We start from the raw sequence: 17086 nt of genomic DNA, 5'->3' as shown, positions 1-17086 counted from the left end.
AGAGATTAGTAAATTGTTGTATGTTTTTATGCATTTTTTCATGGACAAAAATAAAGCGACTTGATCGATATTGTTCATACCATTAGTAGATAAACATCGGTTTTGGTCGGTATCAAATCTATATTTTGTTTAAAAATGCCTCGTGGTAAAAGTTTTTCTATTGATCTTATAGAAAGAATTATTGCATCGTATAAGATGGGAACACCACAATACGTAATAAAACAAGTACTAAGGGTTTCAAAATCTGTTGTGTTGAGGACCATTCAGAACTATCGAATTAGAGGAAAAGTAGTTAACCGAAAACAGACGGTTAGACCGAGAAAAACTTCAAAGAAACTGGATAGAAAAATTAAAAGGATCTTCCAGGCAAATCCTTTTCTGTCAGCAAAGCAAATTCTGGCTGAAGCTGGGGGCTCTAATGTTTCCTCTCGAACGATACAGCGCAGACTAGTTGAAGCAGGCTTAAAAGCATGCAAACCTGCCAAAAAACCGCTTCTTAGTAAGAAGAATATTAAAACACGTCTTCTGTTTGCAAAACAACGTGCTCACTGGACACCAGAGCAATGGAAAAAAGTACTTTTTAGTGATGAGTCAAAGTTTAATTTGTATAAAAGTGATGGTGTTTAATATGTTCGTCGAATTGCAGGTAAAAGACTTGACCCAAAGTATGTCCAAGGTACTGTAAAACATGGAGGTGGCAACGTGTTAGTGTAGGGTTGTTTCTCTGGCTATGAAATGGGACCAATTTACCAAATTGAGGGCATTATGGATAGGTTTAAGTATAAATATATCCTTGAAAATGTCATGCTACCTTATACGGAATGGAATATGCCACTACGTTTTGTTTTCCAACACGACAATGATCCACAACATACAGCAAAATATATAAAAGAATGGTTTAATGAAAATAAAATAGCTATTCTTAAATGGCCAGCCCAATCGCCCGATCTTAACCCGATCGAAAACCTGTGGGAAATTGTGGATAGGCAACTTAGAAGTAAAACCTATAAAAACAAAGAGTACATTTTTGAAGAAATTAAAAATATATGGAAAAATATTGATCAAAATATAATTGATAATTTAATTTCTTCCATGCCTCAAAGGTGCCGCCAGGTAATCGCAAATAAAGACTTGTGGACTAAATATTAAGGGCGCAATCTGATGTTTTCTTTTATTTTTATTGTAAGCGTCGCTTAATTTTTGTCGTATAGAAATATTTAACTTTTCTTTTTCTTTTTATGATCTTGTTTATAGGGAAGAATGTTGGTATGTTATGTAATAAAGATATGTTTATTAATGAGTGTTTTTGTTTTATTGAGTTTTAATTCTTGTTGCGTTTTTGCTTTTTTAATAAAAAGAAAAAAACTGTATCGTCGCTCTATTTTTGTCCGATACTGTATGTATATATTTATATACATATATATTTTATATATATATATATATATATATATATATATTTCAGCAATTTTCTATATATATATATATATATTATAACATATATATATATATATATATATATATAAATATATAGTAAATGATGGTATAATTTTGTAACGTATGTCCTACTTTTAATATATCAGATTTTTCGATATATTTTATGTAATTTATTATCAAATTGCAACACTTTCGATCACAATTTTAAGGACATTTTTTAAAAGACATAATTTTATAAAGATTGTTTTAATAATTTGTTACCTTCCGTATTTGTACCTTTTTTTTATAAAGAAAATTGCTCTAATTGTAGCATTTATTCCTACACATTTTTTTCAGTGCACTCTGTATTTAAAATATATTTTTAATAAAGTTTTGTTTTTGATTGACAAGTTGTTAGTTGAATTTTCCATTTTCCTCGACAAAACTGTGCATATTTATAAGTCTGATGATGTAACTGATTGTGTCTGATTTTGCGTTTTTGTTATACTAGTTATGAGTTAAGAATGAGACATTATTCATCCAACATGTTTAGACTTTTATGTAGAATGTAAAATATGTAATACACAGCGTGTTCCATTTAAAACAACAATGACATTGGCCAATTTTTATAGAGATGACAACACTGTTAAACTGAAGACATTTAAAAGACTTTTAACTCCTAATCGACATTACCAAATTTACAAAAATTTCCAATGCCTACTTTTCGAGAAATCTGTCGGCTCAGTTCCTCGTGGGACACCCTGCATATTAAAAACGAAACGTAACAGAAAATGAACTAATCAAATAACATAAAGTTCAAACTGAATTACCTTAAATAACAACTCTAATTATACCTTAAAACTGTATCCCTACCTCTTCCTTTAAGGATGACTGTATTTCCTCTCGCACTTGCCTCCCTATGCTTCTCAGATCCAATACGGGACACGGAGGCGAGTTATTTGATGTACAATAAATTCCCATCGTTTTATTTTTCAGATTGTTTGCGTCCCAAACAGATACGGTAAGGACCAAAATAAGGTTAATGACTAGAAACATATTAACCAGTTTGCTCATGTATATTTCGAATGGAGGTCTTCCCTGTAAAACGCTACAGTGCCTGCAGTAACTCCTCGAAACTTTGGCTTTTAAAGTGTAATTGACGCAAGTGTTCAAGCTGCTTTGTATGTGTAACATCCTGGATACCTCATGTAGTGCCAGGTCTGGGGTGAACAGAATATCGATGGTTTTCGAGCTGTTTGGCATTAGTGAAAACGGTTCACAATCTATAACCTGGAAAAAATACAGTTATTGCAACAATAAGAGTATGTAGTCAAAACATCAGTAAATTTTCTCAGTTCATTGGGTTAAAGATTTTTGGGTTATAGTTGTAGAGGATGGTTCTCCGAGAACTACATCGATAGATTATATCCCTGGTACAATGCCAAACTCACGAATATTTAAATTAGCTATTTTGAGATATTCAACTTTTAATTATTTAGTTGACTGCGAAAAAGCCCTTTTTATTTAATAGTTTTCCTTTATTGGTATTATTTTAATATAGACTTATATTTAAAGAGTATTGTAGAAAATCTAAAATAAAATTAATTTAAAAAAAAAAAAAAGTTGTCACATAGTGAATACAGCATTTTTTTCTCAATTTTTTTTAATTTTTTCCAAATATGCGTATAGGTGAAATAAATCAAGATTGTTCTTATAGAATATTTATTTCAACAGAATATTTAAGAGACATTAGTCTTCTGCTGGATCTTCGCTTTAATGGGGCTCTGGCAAACTGTCTTTAATGTTTTTGTCCACTTTTAAATATTGGTAAAAGTCGTGATACCTCTGTTTGTTTTTAGCGGACTGTATATTAAAATAAACTAATGAGATATTTGGTTCAAACACTGCTAACGTTAATTAAAATCGACAAAATAAAAGGATACTATACGTTCAAAAAGCAAGATTTATTTTTTCTTTTATTTACAAAGTGTAAGAAACTAGTGAAATTTGCGAGAGATAACAAAATAAAATTAAAAGGTTACGCGTGTGCTTCGCCGAGTTCTCTCGCCAGACTTATTCTTCGATCGCGTCGTTCGACCCTGTTAGGCGGCAGCGCGGGTTGGAGAAGAGTGGGGAAGCGAACTGAATAAAATATGTCTGTAAGGCCTACCGCACGCTGGCAACTTTAGATAGGCAACTTATTAATCATAAAAATAGAACACAATAATATTTATGATCTGCCGCACACAGGTGATTATTTAGTTGCGGCAACTAAAAAATTCCAACCTGTTGGATTCTTTGAGAGACGAAACAGTTGCTGATAAAATAGAACAAGCTTGTTTTAAACGGGATCGCGCTCACTGGTGATTTGCTTTGAAAAAAGTTGCTTTATAGTTAATATTTGTCGATAAGCCGGCAAATTACAACAAAAATGGCTGCTATAGATGTTGAATTGTTTATTACTGAAGTCGAAAAACGACCAGCATTGTACAATACGAAACAAAAATAATATTCAGATAAAAATCTAAAGAAAAATTTATGGACTGAATTATGTGAAAAATTCATTGAGAATTGGAATGAACTTGGGGATAAGGAAAAGAATGAAAAAGGTAAGTTTTACCAAATTATTTTATGTTTATCAAGTCACAGATTCAACATACCTACAGAATTATTCAAACATATACAGGGTGTTTTTAAATTTGGGGTTTACATTTTAACACTATATAGAATGTAAGAAAATAAAAACTTTTATAAGAATAAAATTTTGTCCAAAAAGGTCTTGATTCTGAGATACAGGGTGTAAAAATTTTTCATTTTGCTAGGAGACTAAGCAATTTAGGTCATCTGTTTATAGGAACTTTTGTTCTTATTTTGACCTACAAAATGTCGTTTTTAAAGCACAAATTATAAAAGTTTTTTTTTTAACAATCGATTTCTCGGTTATGAATGAAAAATCATGTTAAATAAAAATGGCCTAAAAAATTACAAATTTTTGTTCTGCCAAATAATAAAAATATTCATTGCATTTAAATAAAAAATAAAGTTTTTTATAATCACATTTTTTATCATCGAAATTGCTTTCCTCCAAAATACAGTGTGTTTAAGTTAGCAAAATGTAAAACGTGAAGACCCTGTATCTCAGAAACAAGACAATTTAAGACAAAATTTTATTCTTATAAAAGTTCTTATTTTCTTGCGTTCTACATACTTAGTGTTAAAAGAAAAACCTCAACTTAAAAAACACCCTGTATATTCACAAAAGACCAGAACATAAATTTTTAAATCTTATCATATTGCCAAGGAACAGACCCTTGAGGAGAAATAAAGTAATTTGCAATATAATCTCTAACTGTATACCCTTCATTGTTGCTCCTTAGTCCAAGAGCAGGAATATCTTCCAATGGACATTCATAAAAGGTATCTTCAAAATTTAGTCCATCAAGTTTTCTCACATAATTGTGTAAAATACAAAATGCTTTTGTAATGGAGTCGCTAAATTCAACTTGGGTATCTAGAGGCTTGTGGAGTATACGCCACTTGTTGGCTAAAATTCCAAATGTACATTCTATCATTCTACGTGTCCTCGAAAGTCTATAATTAAAGATTCGTTGTTTTACGGTTAAATTTCTGCTTGGATATGGCCTCAAAACGAATTTTGAGAGAGCAAAAGCTTCATCTCCCACGAGCACAAACGGCATAGCTTTTCCATTTTCATCATTAGGAAGATTTTTTTCATTCGGAATATTTAATTCCTTCTTGTCAAGCAAATGCGAAAATGCCGATTGTTTAAATATGTTGGAATCACTTGTCGATCCATAAGATCCTACTTCAACATATATAAAATTATAATTGGAATCTGCAATGCCTAGAAGAACAGTAGAAAAGAAAGATTTATAGTTAAAAAATTCGGACCCAGATTTATCAGGTCTTTTTATTCTAATATGTTTCCCGTCTACTGCTCCGATGCAATTGGGAAATTGTGTTTTCTCATTAAACTCATTGGAAACTCTTATCCAGTCATCATGATCCGGTTTTGGCATATAGAGTGGCACCAAACATTCCCAAAGTTTCTCACATGTGTCTTTTACAATTGTTCGTATCGTTGTAATTCCAAGTAAATATTCATAATGTAGTGATGCAAAGCTGTTTCCCGTTGCTAAATACCTAAAAAAAAATTGTCTAATATACATCATGTTTTATACATCATATCATATACATAATGTTTTTTTAGGTAACGAGTTACAAAAAAGATGGAAAAATCTTAGGACATGTTTTAAAAGAGAGTACGATGCTCAAAAGAATATTGCCTCTGGTTCTGGGGCTAAAAAGAGAAGGAAATATCTTTACTTTGAGCAGCTTTTATTTCTGCGGGATTCTATAGAAAGCAGAATTAGTTACAACAGTCTCGAACAAGGTACTGATGATGTGGAAGATAACACAGAAACCAGAGAGGAAGAATCAGAAGCTAGTCTACGCAACTTCGTACTGGTGCCAAGACTGACCATTCTAGAAAGAAAATTTACCAAAAGAAAACTCATCAGAAAACATATGAGGAATCTCTGCTTCAGATTTTGAGGGAAAAAAAGGATACAGAAAAAAGGATACAGAGAATGAAATTGACGAAGATAAATATTTTCTTTTGTCTCTACTCCCTTCATTAAAAAAATTTAATGAAGACCAAAAATTTATTGCACGAACGGAAATCCTGAATGTGATAAGACGCGTTCGTATGTCGGGAAGCGGCCAAAATCAAATTCCCCATGAAGCAAATGCTTTGCACCACCAAAATACTGCCAAAAGTCTTGCTGTAAATATTCCTTCAACTAGTGCAGAAGGATCACATTATGGAGATGATAGAGATAGTTCTTTGCACTCGCCAACATATTCCTACCACCAAGAAGGTTATAACAATGTTATACAAAGCAGCAATCGCAATCCAAGCTATACTGCAGCACAATATATTTCAGACTTTTCCGCAGGACAGGTACAGGTTTATGCAAATACGTCCCAACAGCAAATTGATGATGAGTCAGAAATGTCGTCTCTGCTTGAATTACATTAAATGCTTATAATACTAATATATTTCTTCGTAATAAATATTTTTCGATAAAATGAGTTTTTTTCTTACCTTAGAGTTACGGCCAATCTTTCCTGTGGCGGCACAGCCATTCGTAATTGTGTATTCTGGTATGAAATATGAGGACCTATCAACACCAGAAGCTCATCAAAGCTTCGTATACTCATACGGAAATAATTAAAAAATTTATTTGGATGTTCCCTCAAAGTGCTGAACAATTTATAAAATTGCCCATCTAGAAGTCTTTTACTTATCAGAGGATGGACCCAAAATTTTCGCTTTCCTTTTTGACGACGTTTTTTTAAAATCAAAGCACAAACGCACGCTGTTTCTAGGAAATCCATTTCGACTGAGGTTGCGGAGCAACTATTCAGTCATCATTGGGCGTTGTAAATAGATTTGCAATAATTTTCACTGACTAAACTATTTAATCGCCGAGATTAAAAAGTTGCCAGTGTGCGGTACCTAAGCGTTGTTGCCGCGACTTCGTTAAACGCACTTTAATTTTGGAAGAACGCTCACACATAAATTAAAACGGAACAACCTCTTCGGAATAATTTTTGCAATTTATTTAAAAATCTTTATATTTAGCAATCGCAACTGGCGACTTGCTATCCTAAGCCTTTTTTAAATTACCTTTTTGGTCGTCCACGATAAATTTAAATATGTTAAAATATATAAGTTTTTAAGCACTAGTCCTTTTAGGGCTTGTAAAACCCTAAATTATAGTCTTTAAATATCCATCTGTATTTCTTACACAAAACTGGACCAGGTCTGCACACTTTGTTTGGAACAGTTTGTAGATCATAGAAATACTCATTATAGAATTAAATAATTTTTGGACCTACAGTAACGATATTGGACGGCTGTGATAGAGAGAATATATTTACGAATAAATTCTTCGTATTTGTTTTCGGTTTGTTGTGTAGTTTTTGACGTTTTTCTTTCTAAACTATACTACTTGAGGAATTTTTTTTAAAGCTCAAGCAAAGCTTTAACCTTTAACTTTTTTGCCATTAACTGTACAAGATCTTATAGAAGTTCCAATTTGTCTGGTGTATTTAATAATCAATATGTGTATTTAATTTTATTTAAAGTACGCTCATCATCAAATGAAACAATTTGACGAAATTTATAGATTTTAAAGGCATTTATCTGAAGAAGAGTTAGAGGAATCACTTTCATTTAAAATTACTTTACCATCGATCGTCGAGGATTGCCATTAGAGGAGCCGATATTATCTGTATAATTTAGAATATCTCTGGCACCTAAAACAAGGCAAAAATACAACAAACTTGTAATTGTATATAAAAATAACTTTTTACCGCATCATTTCTATTACCTAATCCTCTGACATAATTCTGCTTTTATCTACCCACTACAAGGGAACACGAATTCCTTTGTACGAAACTCAGCTCATTTCGTCAAGCCACTAACATTAGACCCACCGATAAGCCAGTAAGCTGATGTTTAGAATCTCTATACAAATTTGTCCATCGGAAAATCATTTAACACAATCAGGGAAGGACTCAACAGGACGCAATACTTGCAGAACGCACTGGAGGGAGCGATGGACCTTTTGGAAGTTTGTTTTCATAACTCCTACTTTCAATTCAAGGATAGGTACGTCTACGCCCAGATCGAATGACTTCCAATAAGTTCACTGTTATCTCCAGTGGTGGCCAACATATACATGGTTCGAGAACCACGCTATAAGTACAGCTTAATTCAAATTTACTACTTACTACTTTTACATCAAAGTGAATAAGCGGTTTGCACTGATGGAACTATTATTTTTGTTCGTGTTTTTTTAAGGAATTTGCATTTGTGTACATTAGGCTCATCAAAGTAAATGACGTATGGATCAACAATATATGGTATGCAGATGACACAGTCCTGATAGTAGATAATATGAATGGCCTTCAAGGTACCTGATATAGTTAGAATACACGGCCGATTTATCGAAATTAACATCAAACGTAAAAAAGACAAAATTTCTAGTAATCACCCGCAAATTGGATCAGCTGCAGAATGCGAAACTCTCATACGATAGTGAAGATGAGTAAAAAAGTAAAAAACTATCTGGGAACTTGGTTATGTGAAAACTTGTCTTCAGACGTTAAAAATCAAATGCAGGATAGAAATAGCGAAGGAGCTCATTCGTGAGATTCAAAGACGTCGTTTCGAACACTGACTTTTATTACATACACTTACATGACTTTTATACACTACACAAGATTTACAAAATGTTATCTATTGTCCGTACTGTTGCATGGTATGGAAGGCTGGAAACATCTGAAATGTTTCTGATGAAGAATCTTGAGCAAGACGATGGACAGCAAGAAAAATCAGCGAAGAAATTTTAAGGGCGATAGAAAGAGAACTCAAATTGCTTGATACGATAAAACGCAGGAAAACAGCATGCCTGAGACATTGTTACGCAACAAAATGTACCATTTGCTCAAACTAATATTATAAAGTTGCCTTACTAATCCGTCTAATTCGAATTACTCTAATCGATTTGAATTCGTTTATGTTTGTACTTAACAAACATTCTGTTAACATTCTAGAAATTAGTAGAAGAATTCTATTGGGTATATACATATAACCTGATTCGATGTTAAGTTTAGATTTATAGTTGTGATTTGAGTACGCTAAATAATCAATAAGTGATTATGAATGGTAAGTGAATAAAAGTTTAGTGTTCAAGTATGCTTATTTATTGAACCCACGGGAAATCCGCAACACTAATAATAAAAGCAAACATAGAGGGACGAAGGGGTTAGGCAGAAAGAGGATGTTGTGGCTTCGAAATATCAAACCACAGGAGAATTAATTCACACCACCAGATATAGGTAAAAATAAAAGAGAAACAATAAAAAGAGACCCAATAATGTCATATTTTCCTTTTCACTAACAGAGATTATGTCATGCGTAACTGATAGCAAAGCTATTGAGCAGCCATGTACAGGGTGGCCAAATAAGAATGCGAGGTACTGTATCTGGGAAACTATTCATCGTAGAAGCTTGCGATAAAAAAATTTATTACTAAAATGGCCAAGAGAATGAATGACCTGGAAAATATTTTCAAGTTTCTAAAATGGCCGCTAGGGGGCGCAACTGCAATCTTGAATCTAGTAAACTGATGTTTCTGTAAATTTTGCCGAATTAACCTAACAAAAAAATAGCTGATTATTAAAGTAGAGACTAATCCGAACCTTTTTTATTTGAATAGTTTTGCTGTATCTCTAAAAATATAGTGGTGGGGGGTGTTCAAAAGTTGGATTAAAACACACCCTGTATACTAAAAACGCCTTAGCCGATTTTATCAAACTTGGGCTAGTTGAAAAGAGCTATTATTAAGCTACGAATATTGTGATATTTCATGTTTCTTTAGTTTTACATCTCGGCGCTAGAGGGCTTTTTTCGGCTTTCTGACACAAATGACTAATTTTCTCAAAAAACTTAAATGCGTTGATATGATTTTTTTTTCATAGAAAAATAGCTAAATGATCTTGCGAAAACCGCAACTCGATATCTTGTTCCTAACCTAAAATATAGGCCAAAGAATATTTTATACCCTTAAATTTTAATTTTTTTATACTGCTTTTTTTATACTATTAATTATTTTGGAATTTTTTAAAATTCACTACTTTTGAAAACAAAATTTACCATTTTTGAAAATATTACCTAATATCACTAAAAGGTAAGTATTAATAATGCTTATATCAAAAATCAACCTATTTTATGTTATATATTCACTATGGATATAATACGAAAAAAATAATTATTAGAAAGCAGGCCATGGAATGTAACAAAACAAATGTCTACTCAAATTATAAACATTCCTTAAATTGTCAATAGTAAGTTGTCAAAAGTTTTACGTTACTTGAGCATTTTTTGTTTTTGCAAAATGCGTTTTACGAACGATGAAGCTGTTGATATGCTTGCGGTTTATTTTGAATGTCTTCAAAATGCTGCAGTAGCAAAAAGAGTTTATGCTGCTCGATATCCAAATCGAAGTCCTTGCGATATTAGATTTTTTCCCCGATTAGTGGCGAACTTACGAGCCAATGGTAGTTTTCGGCCTAGGTTTCAACGGCCAAGAATTAGAAGAAATGTGGACAATATTTACAGCGTACTGGGATATATTGAAGGAAATCCTCATGTTAGCACAAGAGCATTATCCCTTGAATTAGGCATATCAAGAACAACGATTCAAAATATTTTGAAGGACAATAGGTAAATTCTAATAGCCATCGCCATATATGGATTTATTTAAGTTCAGCTTTTTTTTAAAATATATTTATAGAATGCACCCATATCATGTTAATTTACATCAGGCATTGGAAGAAGCAGACTTTGACCGTAGGTTGGACTATTGCCATTGGATATTAGGCATGATACGCGAGGACAGAGATTTTTTATTTAAAATTCTTTGGACCAATGAAGCCACATTTAATAGTGACGGTAGAGTCAACCTACATAACATGCATTATTGGTCTGCAGAAAATCCGCATTGGTTTCGTGAAGTTCAGCACCAAGGGCGCTGGAATTTAAATGTGTGGTGTGGTATACTTGGAGGCAACATTATTGTACATCAAAATTATTTTAATGCTTAATATATCTCCACTAGCATAAGACGAAAAAGCTAAAATTGATTTCTATAAGAATGAATTCAAAAGAATCGACTCCGGCCAATTTTCTTAAAAAGAAATAATGTATTAAGTTGTTATATGGCTGAATGGGTGGTTTCGCTGAGACTACAAAATAATTGTTAATTAAATCAGAGTTGCACAAACTATCTTGTAAGTAATTCGACTGTTTTGAGCAAGTATCAAGATATTTTGTATTTAATTGTATGTATTCAAGATATTTATTCACGAAAAATATATTTATTAGATAAGCGGTGTGTTGATATGTGAAATATGCGCTTTTTTCATGTTTTATGGCAGTACGAATAAAATTTGTAATGTTTTTAAAACTCCTATTGAGTTGGACTTTTCGTTTAGTTTTAATTTTTGTAGTGCTTTATCGCGTAGGTTCACCATAAGTCGCATATAAGGTATTAACCAAGAACTATATTTTTTCTTGCCAATTATTTATGTTTTTTTTTGGAGCATGTTGGCTAAATCCAACATGCCACCAATACTCAATTCTAATGTAATTAATGCATTATCTGACGGTATATGAAAAAAAAAGCGATACAATTTAAGAACACTTTTTATCAAGAATTTTCAAAATGAAGAATTTTCAAAAAAGATTATATTAATTCAAGATAACAGAAAATGATTCCTTACTTACCTTAAATCCATATCCTTCACAATTAAACCCATTTATCAAAAACCTGGATATGTACACAGGTATTTCTCCCAAATTTGTTGCCAAAAAACTTGCTTTCGTGGTTAGATATGGTAAGTAGGGCTTTGAGTAAAGATCCGGATTACAAGGTTTCATTTGTTTTTCGGTCAGCTCAAAATGTGCCATTTTCGGTCCCAGCGACTTCAAACTGGTAAATTCGAAACGTGGTTTTGCACCCTTTCCGACTAATCTGACTAGTTCTATCATGGTTAAGTTGTTGCGAATAAACAACAAGCTGGAATAGGTTTTTGCTTCTTCTGCATGGAATTCTAAAAACGAGCAAAAATTATTTTCAAGAAATATGAAAAAAATAACTTTATGCTTAAAAGCAGTACGACTTACTTCGTGAAAACCACCGTAGAGATAAAACAATATTTAAAAAAACTGAATAGCCAAGGAATAGAAAAAAATATTTTTATCGTATATATGAGCATCTTCGCGGTTTATTAAAAGTTCTGACAAATAAATAGGGTCTTTCAAATTTGTTACTTCAAGTAACGGGTGGACCATCTAGCGTTTGGAATTTGAACCAGCTGTTATTTTAATTATGGTCACTCTAATGTCACAATGTTTATGTCAAAAATATAGTCAAAAATTGTACATTCACGAAATGGAACACTATGCTCTCGAGCAAAATTCAGAAATATTAAAAAATTTCTTCCAAAATGTAAAGTCTTTAAACCAAACCGTGGGAAATTTGAAAAAATTGACAGTAGTGATTGGCCTTGAAGTCAGTTTGTTGATCAATTTACGAAATCGCGTAAAACTTGTTTATTAGTGGATAAAACAACACATTCCCGCTTTCGTCCAGTCCGCACAGCCAAAACCGCTGTTGCTGTTGCTCAAAATAAGGAAATCTCGATATCGCAGGCAGAAGATACACTATGACCATTGGACGCCTACCATCCATCACTTTCTTTCTCCATTCTATATGAGTCAACACATATTAATAACTCTGGACTGAAGAGCGATGGTTTCGAGAGAGACTTCAAATCAGCGGACATGCAGGCTATGACGATTTTTTTGTCGCAGTTTGTGTGAGACCTATTGTTTTAAAACAATCTCAAATCTCTTAAGTGATATATATTTTATGATATTGTTTATGTAACAATTGATGTTTTTGTTCCTTTGAAGACATTTTCAGCTAAAGAGTTGATTATTTGGATTTCCCAAGAGCTTAAGGAAAAAATCATAGAGAAAAAGAAAATACACAAAGAATGTATTGGCTCATGTCTTTATTCGGACTATAATAAGTTCTCTGTTTTAAGATCACAGTGCAAATTGCTGAAAAAAGAATGTTATCAAAATATCTCTTATATATATCTCTTAGACAGAACGTGAAAATGTTTTGAAGGTTTGTCAATAAAAAAGAAAAACACCATATACCATCAGTGATGCACTATGATGACATAAGGTCTGCTATAGGGGAAGATATTGTTAATTTGTTTGCAGATTATTTTTCAAAAATTTACAGTAACAAGGACTATATTTTGCGGGACTCTTTGCCTTCTGAAGACATCAGCCTTTCACAGCTTAATATATCTGTCTCATTAATCTATGAAAAGTTGTCTGCTCTATATGTGAACAAGGAACCTGGTCCTGACGGCCTTACTTCAGTTCTTATTAAAAATTGTAGCTTCATATTTTCCCTCCACATTATTTTTAACTTGTCCTTAAAAACTGGAACTTTTCCAGCTGATTGGAAATCAAGCTTTATTACGCCCATTTTAAACGCCGGTGACTTCAGTTGTTGACTTCAGACCTATTAGCATCTTGCGCTGTATTCCTAAGATATTTGAGAGTCTAGTCTGTGACTATCTAGCTGCAAGTAAGAAGGGCTGCTTTATTGACCAGCAATTCGAATTTCTGCCCTATCATTTCACTGAGCTAAATTTACTTACCTTTACTGACTTTCTTTTAGAATCATTGGAAGAAGGATCCCATGTACTATATGTTGATTAATTGCGCTGGGTTCAAATAAAAAAAATAAAATAAAAAAAGTTAGTTAACTCACGATGAAAAAAAAGGAAAAAAAAGGTAATTTAGTGGACTGTAAACACTTAATGAAATTAACTAAAAAACTTGGAAAACGCTGTTGTGAGACCTTACCTTCTATTATCGGTGGCCGAGATTTGCGAATTATCTACACTTTCACGCTAGCGATTTTTCGGTGTTGAGTCGCGACTCTAAACTGTTTGACGCTTAGAGCTCGAATGAATCGCGCACTGTTTAAGGCCTCAAAACGAGGAGTTGAAATTCAAGAAAAAAAATTATTTAAACAAATGAAATACTTCCTTAACAAGGTGAGTCAACCAAAGGCATTAAATTTAACTAAAGAAAAATACCGAGTGATAAAAGAACATGAATTAATATGAACTAAATAAACTAAATGAAAATTAAATGAAAACTTAACATACCGCCCACCAAAATGCATTGCATTTTTCAGTCCTCCGAAAGTGGCAAAGGACAGAGCTTCACCACAGGTCGCTTTAAAGTCCCATTACTAGTGCGAACAGTAACAACTCTCACTATTCTATCTAAACCTGGATGTACCTCAGTTATGCGGCCCATTGACCAATGCAGAGGAGGGGCCAAATCATTGCGAATTAAAACTAAAGTTCCTGGTGAAAGATTACCACTGGATTTATGCCACTTAGCACGTTGGTGCAACGTACGCAAGTACTCACCAGACCAACGACGCCAAAAATCTTGGTGCATTTTTTGAAGCATTTGCCAACGATTGACGAACGGGAAGTGAGGTGACATCCAATTCAGGAGGAACACTCAGAGGTTCCAGGGTCAGGAAATGACCCGGGGTTAGAGCGGTCATATCATTGGGATCATTACTAAAGGGTGTAAGAGGTCGCGAGTTAAGAAAGGCTTCAATCTGAACCAATACAGTATTTAGCTCCTCATAGGTCAAACACTGCATACCAATGACTCTGTATAAATGAGTTTTTACAGATTTCACTCCGGCCTCCCACAATCCTCCAAAGTGGGGCGCAGAGGGGGGGTTAAAATGCCATGTTATACCTTCAGATGCGGCGGATTTTAACATAAAATTATTTAACTGCTTGGATGCACCAATAAAGTTGCTACCACAATCGCTGTACAGATGTTGGCAGCGACCTCGGCGAGCTACAAATCGTCTCAAAGCAGCTAAGAAAGCTTCCGTAGATAGACTGGATACCAATTCTAAATGCAAAGCTTTAGTCGCAAAGCAAACAAACAAACATAAATAGGCCTTACTGGTACGATAGCCGCGGTAACGAGACATCATGACATTGAATGGACCAGCATAATCAACGCCGGTATGAAGAAAAGGTTTTACCTGTGATACGCGGGATGCAGGCAAATCACCCATAGGAGGTTGAATTGACTGAGGCCTACATCTAAAGCATCTAACACATTTACCAAGAATACGACGAATAACGGCTTTAGATGACAATATCCAAAATTGCTGTGTAATAAGAAACTGAACACTCTGCACACCAGCATGAAAATACTTTAAATGAAAAAAAGTAACTACAAGCCTTGTAAACTCGTGATTACTGGGTAGGAGAGCGGGATAGTTATTGTTAAAACCCTAAGAATGTTTTAATCTACTACCGACACGTAGTATCCCAGCACTATCTAGGAAAACATTCAATTTTCTAAACGCTTTCGAAGGTATTTTATTTGCTTGAATTAACATTATATCCGAGGAAAAGGTTTGCGACTGAACATGTCTAACCAAAAGCATTAATGCATTGTGGAGTTCTACCAAAGTAAGGTTACCCTCATATTTTTTGCGGGGCAATGAAATATTATGCTTATAGCGAAGAATATAGGCCATAATGCGTTTCAGTTTGTCGAGCGACGAGAACCTTGAAATAAGATTATCCAGAAAACCCTTAGAAGAAAAAATTGAGACACATGTTTTCTTTTCTTCAGGTAAATCATGTGAAGTTGAAGGAGTGTTTATGAAGGGGATCCAGTTGCGAGTTGAGCTAATTAAAAAACTAGGACCCGCCCACCAAAGCGAACTATTACATAACTCCATAGGGAGCAAACCTCTAGAACCGAGGTCGGCTGGATTATTCTCAGATGAAACATGATGCCAACAAGATAAAGGTAATCTTTCTTGGAAAAAAAAAGAAACGCGGTTGCTAACAAAAGTACTCCACCGATGCGGAGAAGCTTTAATCCAAGAAAGTGCTATTGTAGAATCACTCCAGGCGTATATTTTATTGATAACAAAAGATGTTTTATAAATATCGTAAACATGTGATAGCAAACGAGACAATAGCACGGCCGCACAAAGTTCTAGACGTGGTATAGAAAGTGTCTTTAGTGGTGCAACTTTTGATTTTGCACAACTAAAACGAGTGGTTGCCTGACCGTTAGGTAGTAAACTACAAAAATAAATAACGGCACAGTAACCCTTTTCGAAGCTATCACAGAAACCATGTAGTTCCAAAGTTTCAACAGGAGAATAAGGAAATAGTAGGCGAGGAATTTTGAGGCTAGAAAGGGTTGAAATATCTCTAACATATTGTTTCCAAAGATTAAGAATATCATTTGGCGGCGTTGCATCCCAATCCAACTTTAAATTCCACAAACGCTGAATTAAAAACTTGACGAGAAACGTTAAAGGTGAAAGAAAGCCCAGTGGGTCAAAAATTGTTGCCAAATTAGATAACAATAGGCGTTTAGTACAACCCCTATCCACAGAGTTAACGAAAAATTGAAACACGTCAGAGGAATGGTTCCAATAAAGACCTAAAACTTTTAGCGGACTTTCTGAATCAAAATTCAGAGAAATGTCCTCATTATACAAATAAGAAGGGGGTAAATCAGCTAGCAAGCGAGGATCATTGCAGCAAAATCTGAAGCTTTATGCAGATTATGCTGCTTTTATAAAGGAATATTTAGATCAGAACCATATGGAATTAGTATCTTCAGATTTAATCCCAAAAAAATCGTTCTATATTCCACATCACTGTGTTTTAAAGGATTCAAGTCCCACTACTAAGCTTCGTGTCGTATTCAATGCCTCTGCCAAACCATCAGATGGTATGTCACTTAATGATCATCTTCTGTCTGGCCCGAAATTGCAAGCTGACATTTTTGCGTTGCTTCTTGGTTTTAGAATTCATCGATTTGTTTTCCTAGCGGATATTCGTCAAATGTTTCGGCAAATTATCGTTAACCCTGCCCACACTGATTATCAAAGAATTGTTTGGCGCTTTTCTA

At 33.8% G+C, this 17086-nt stretch overlaps 1 protein-coding gene across 1 annotated transcript in view; it reads right to left on the bottom strand.

Annotated features, from left to right (window-relative positions):
- The window catches only part of LOC126744583 (transmembrane protein 131), a 141180-nt gene that overhangs the window by 69557 nt on the left and 54537 nt on the right, over positions 1–17086 (bottom strand). Inside the window, exons 16-17 of the mRNA XM_050452056.1 lie at positions 11795–12120; positions 2287–2703 (exon numbers count right to left, since the gene is read on the bottom strand). Coding sequence (XP_050308013.1) covers positions 2287–2703; positions 11795–12120 — 743 coding nt within the window. The remainder of the gene's footprint in view (positions 1–2286; positions 2704–11794; positions 12121–17086) is intronic.

This window comes from Anthonomus grandis, chromosome 14, assembly GCF_022605725.1.
Source record: "Anthonomus grandis grandis chromosome 14, icAntGran1.3, whole genome shotgun sequence".
Lineage (NCBI taxonomy): Eukaryota > Metazoa > Arthropoda > Insecta > Coleoptera > Curculionidae > Anthonomus > Anthonomus grandis.
This window is presented reverse-complemented; position numbering and strand designations above follow the sequence as displayed.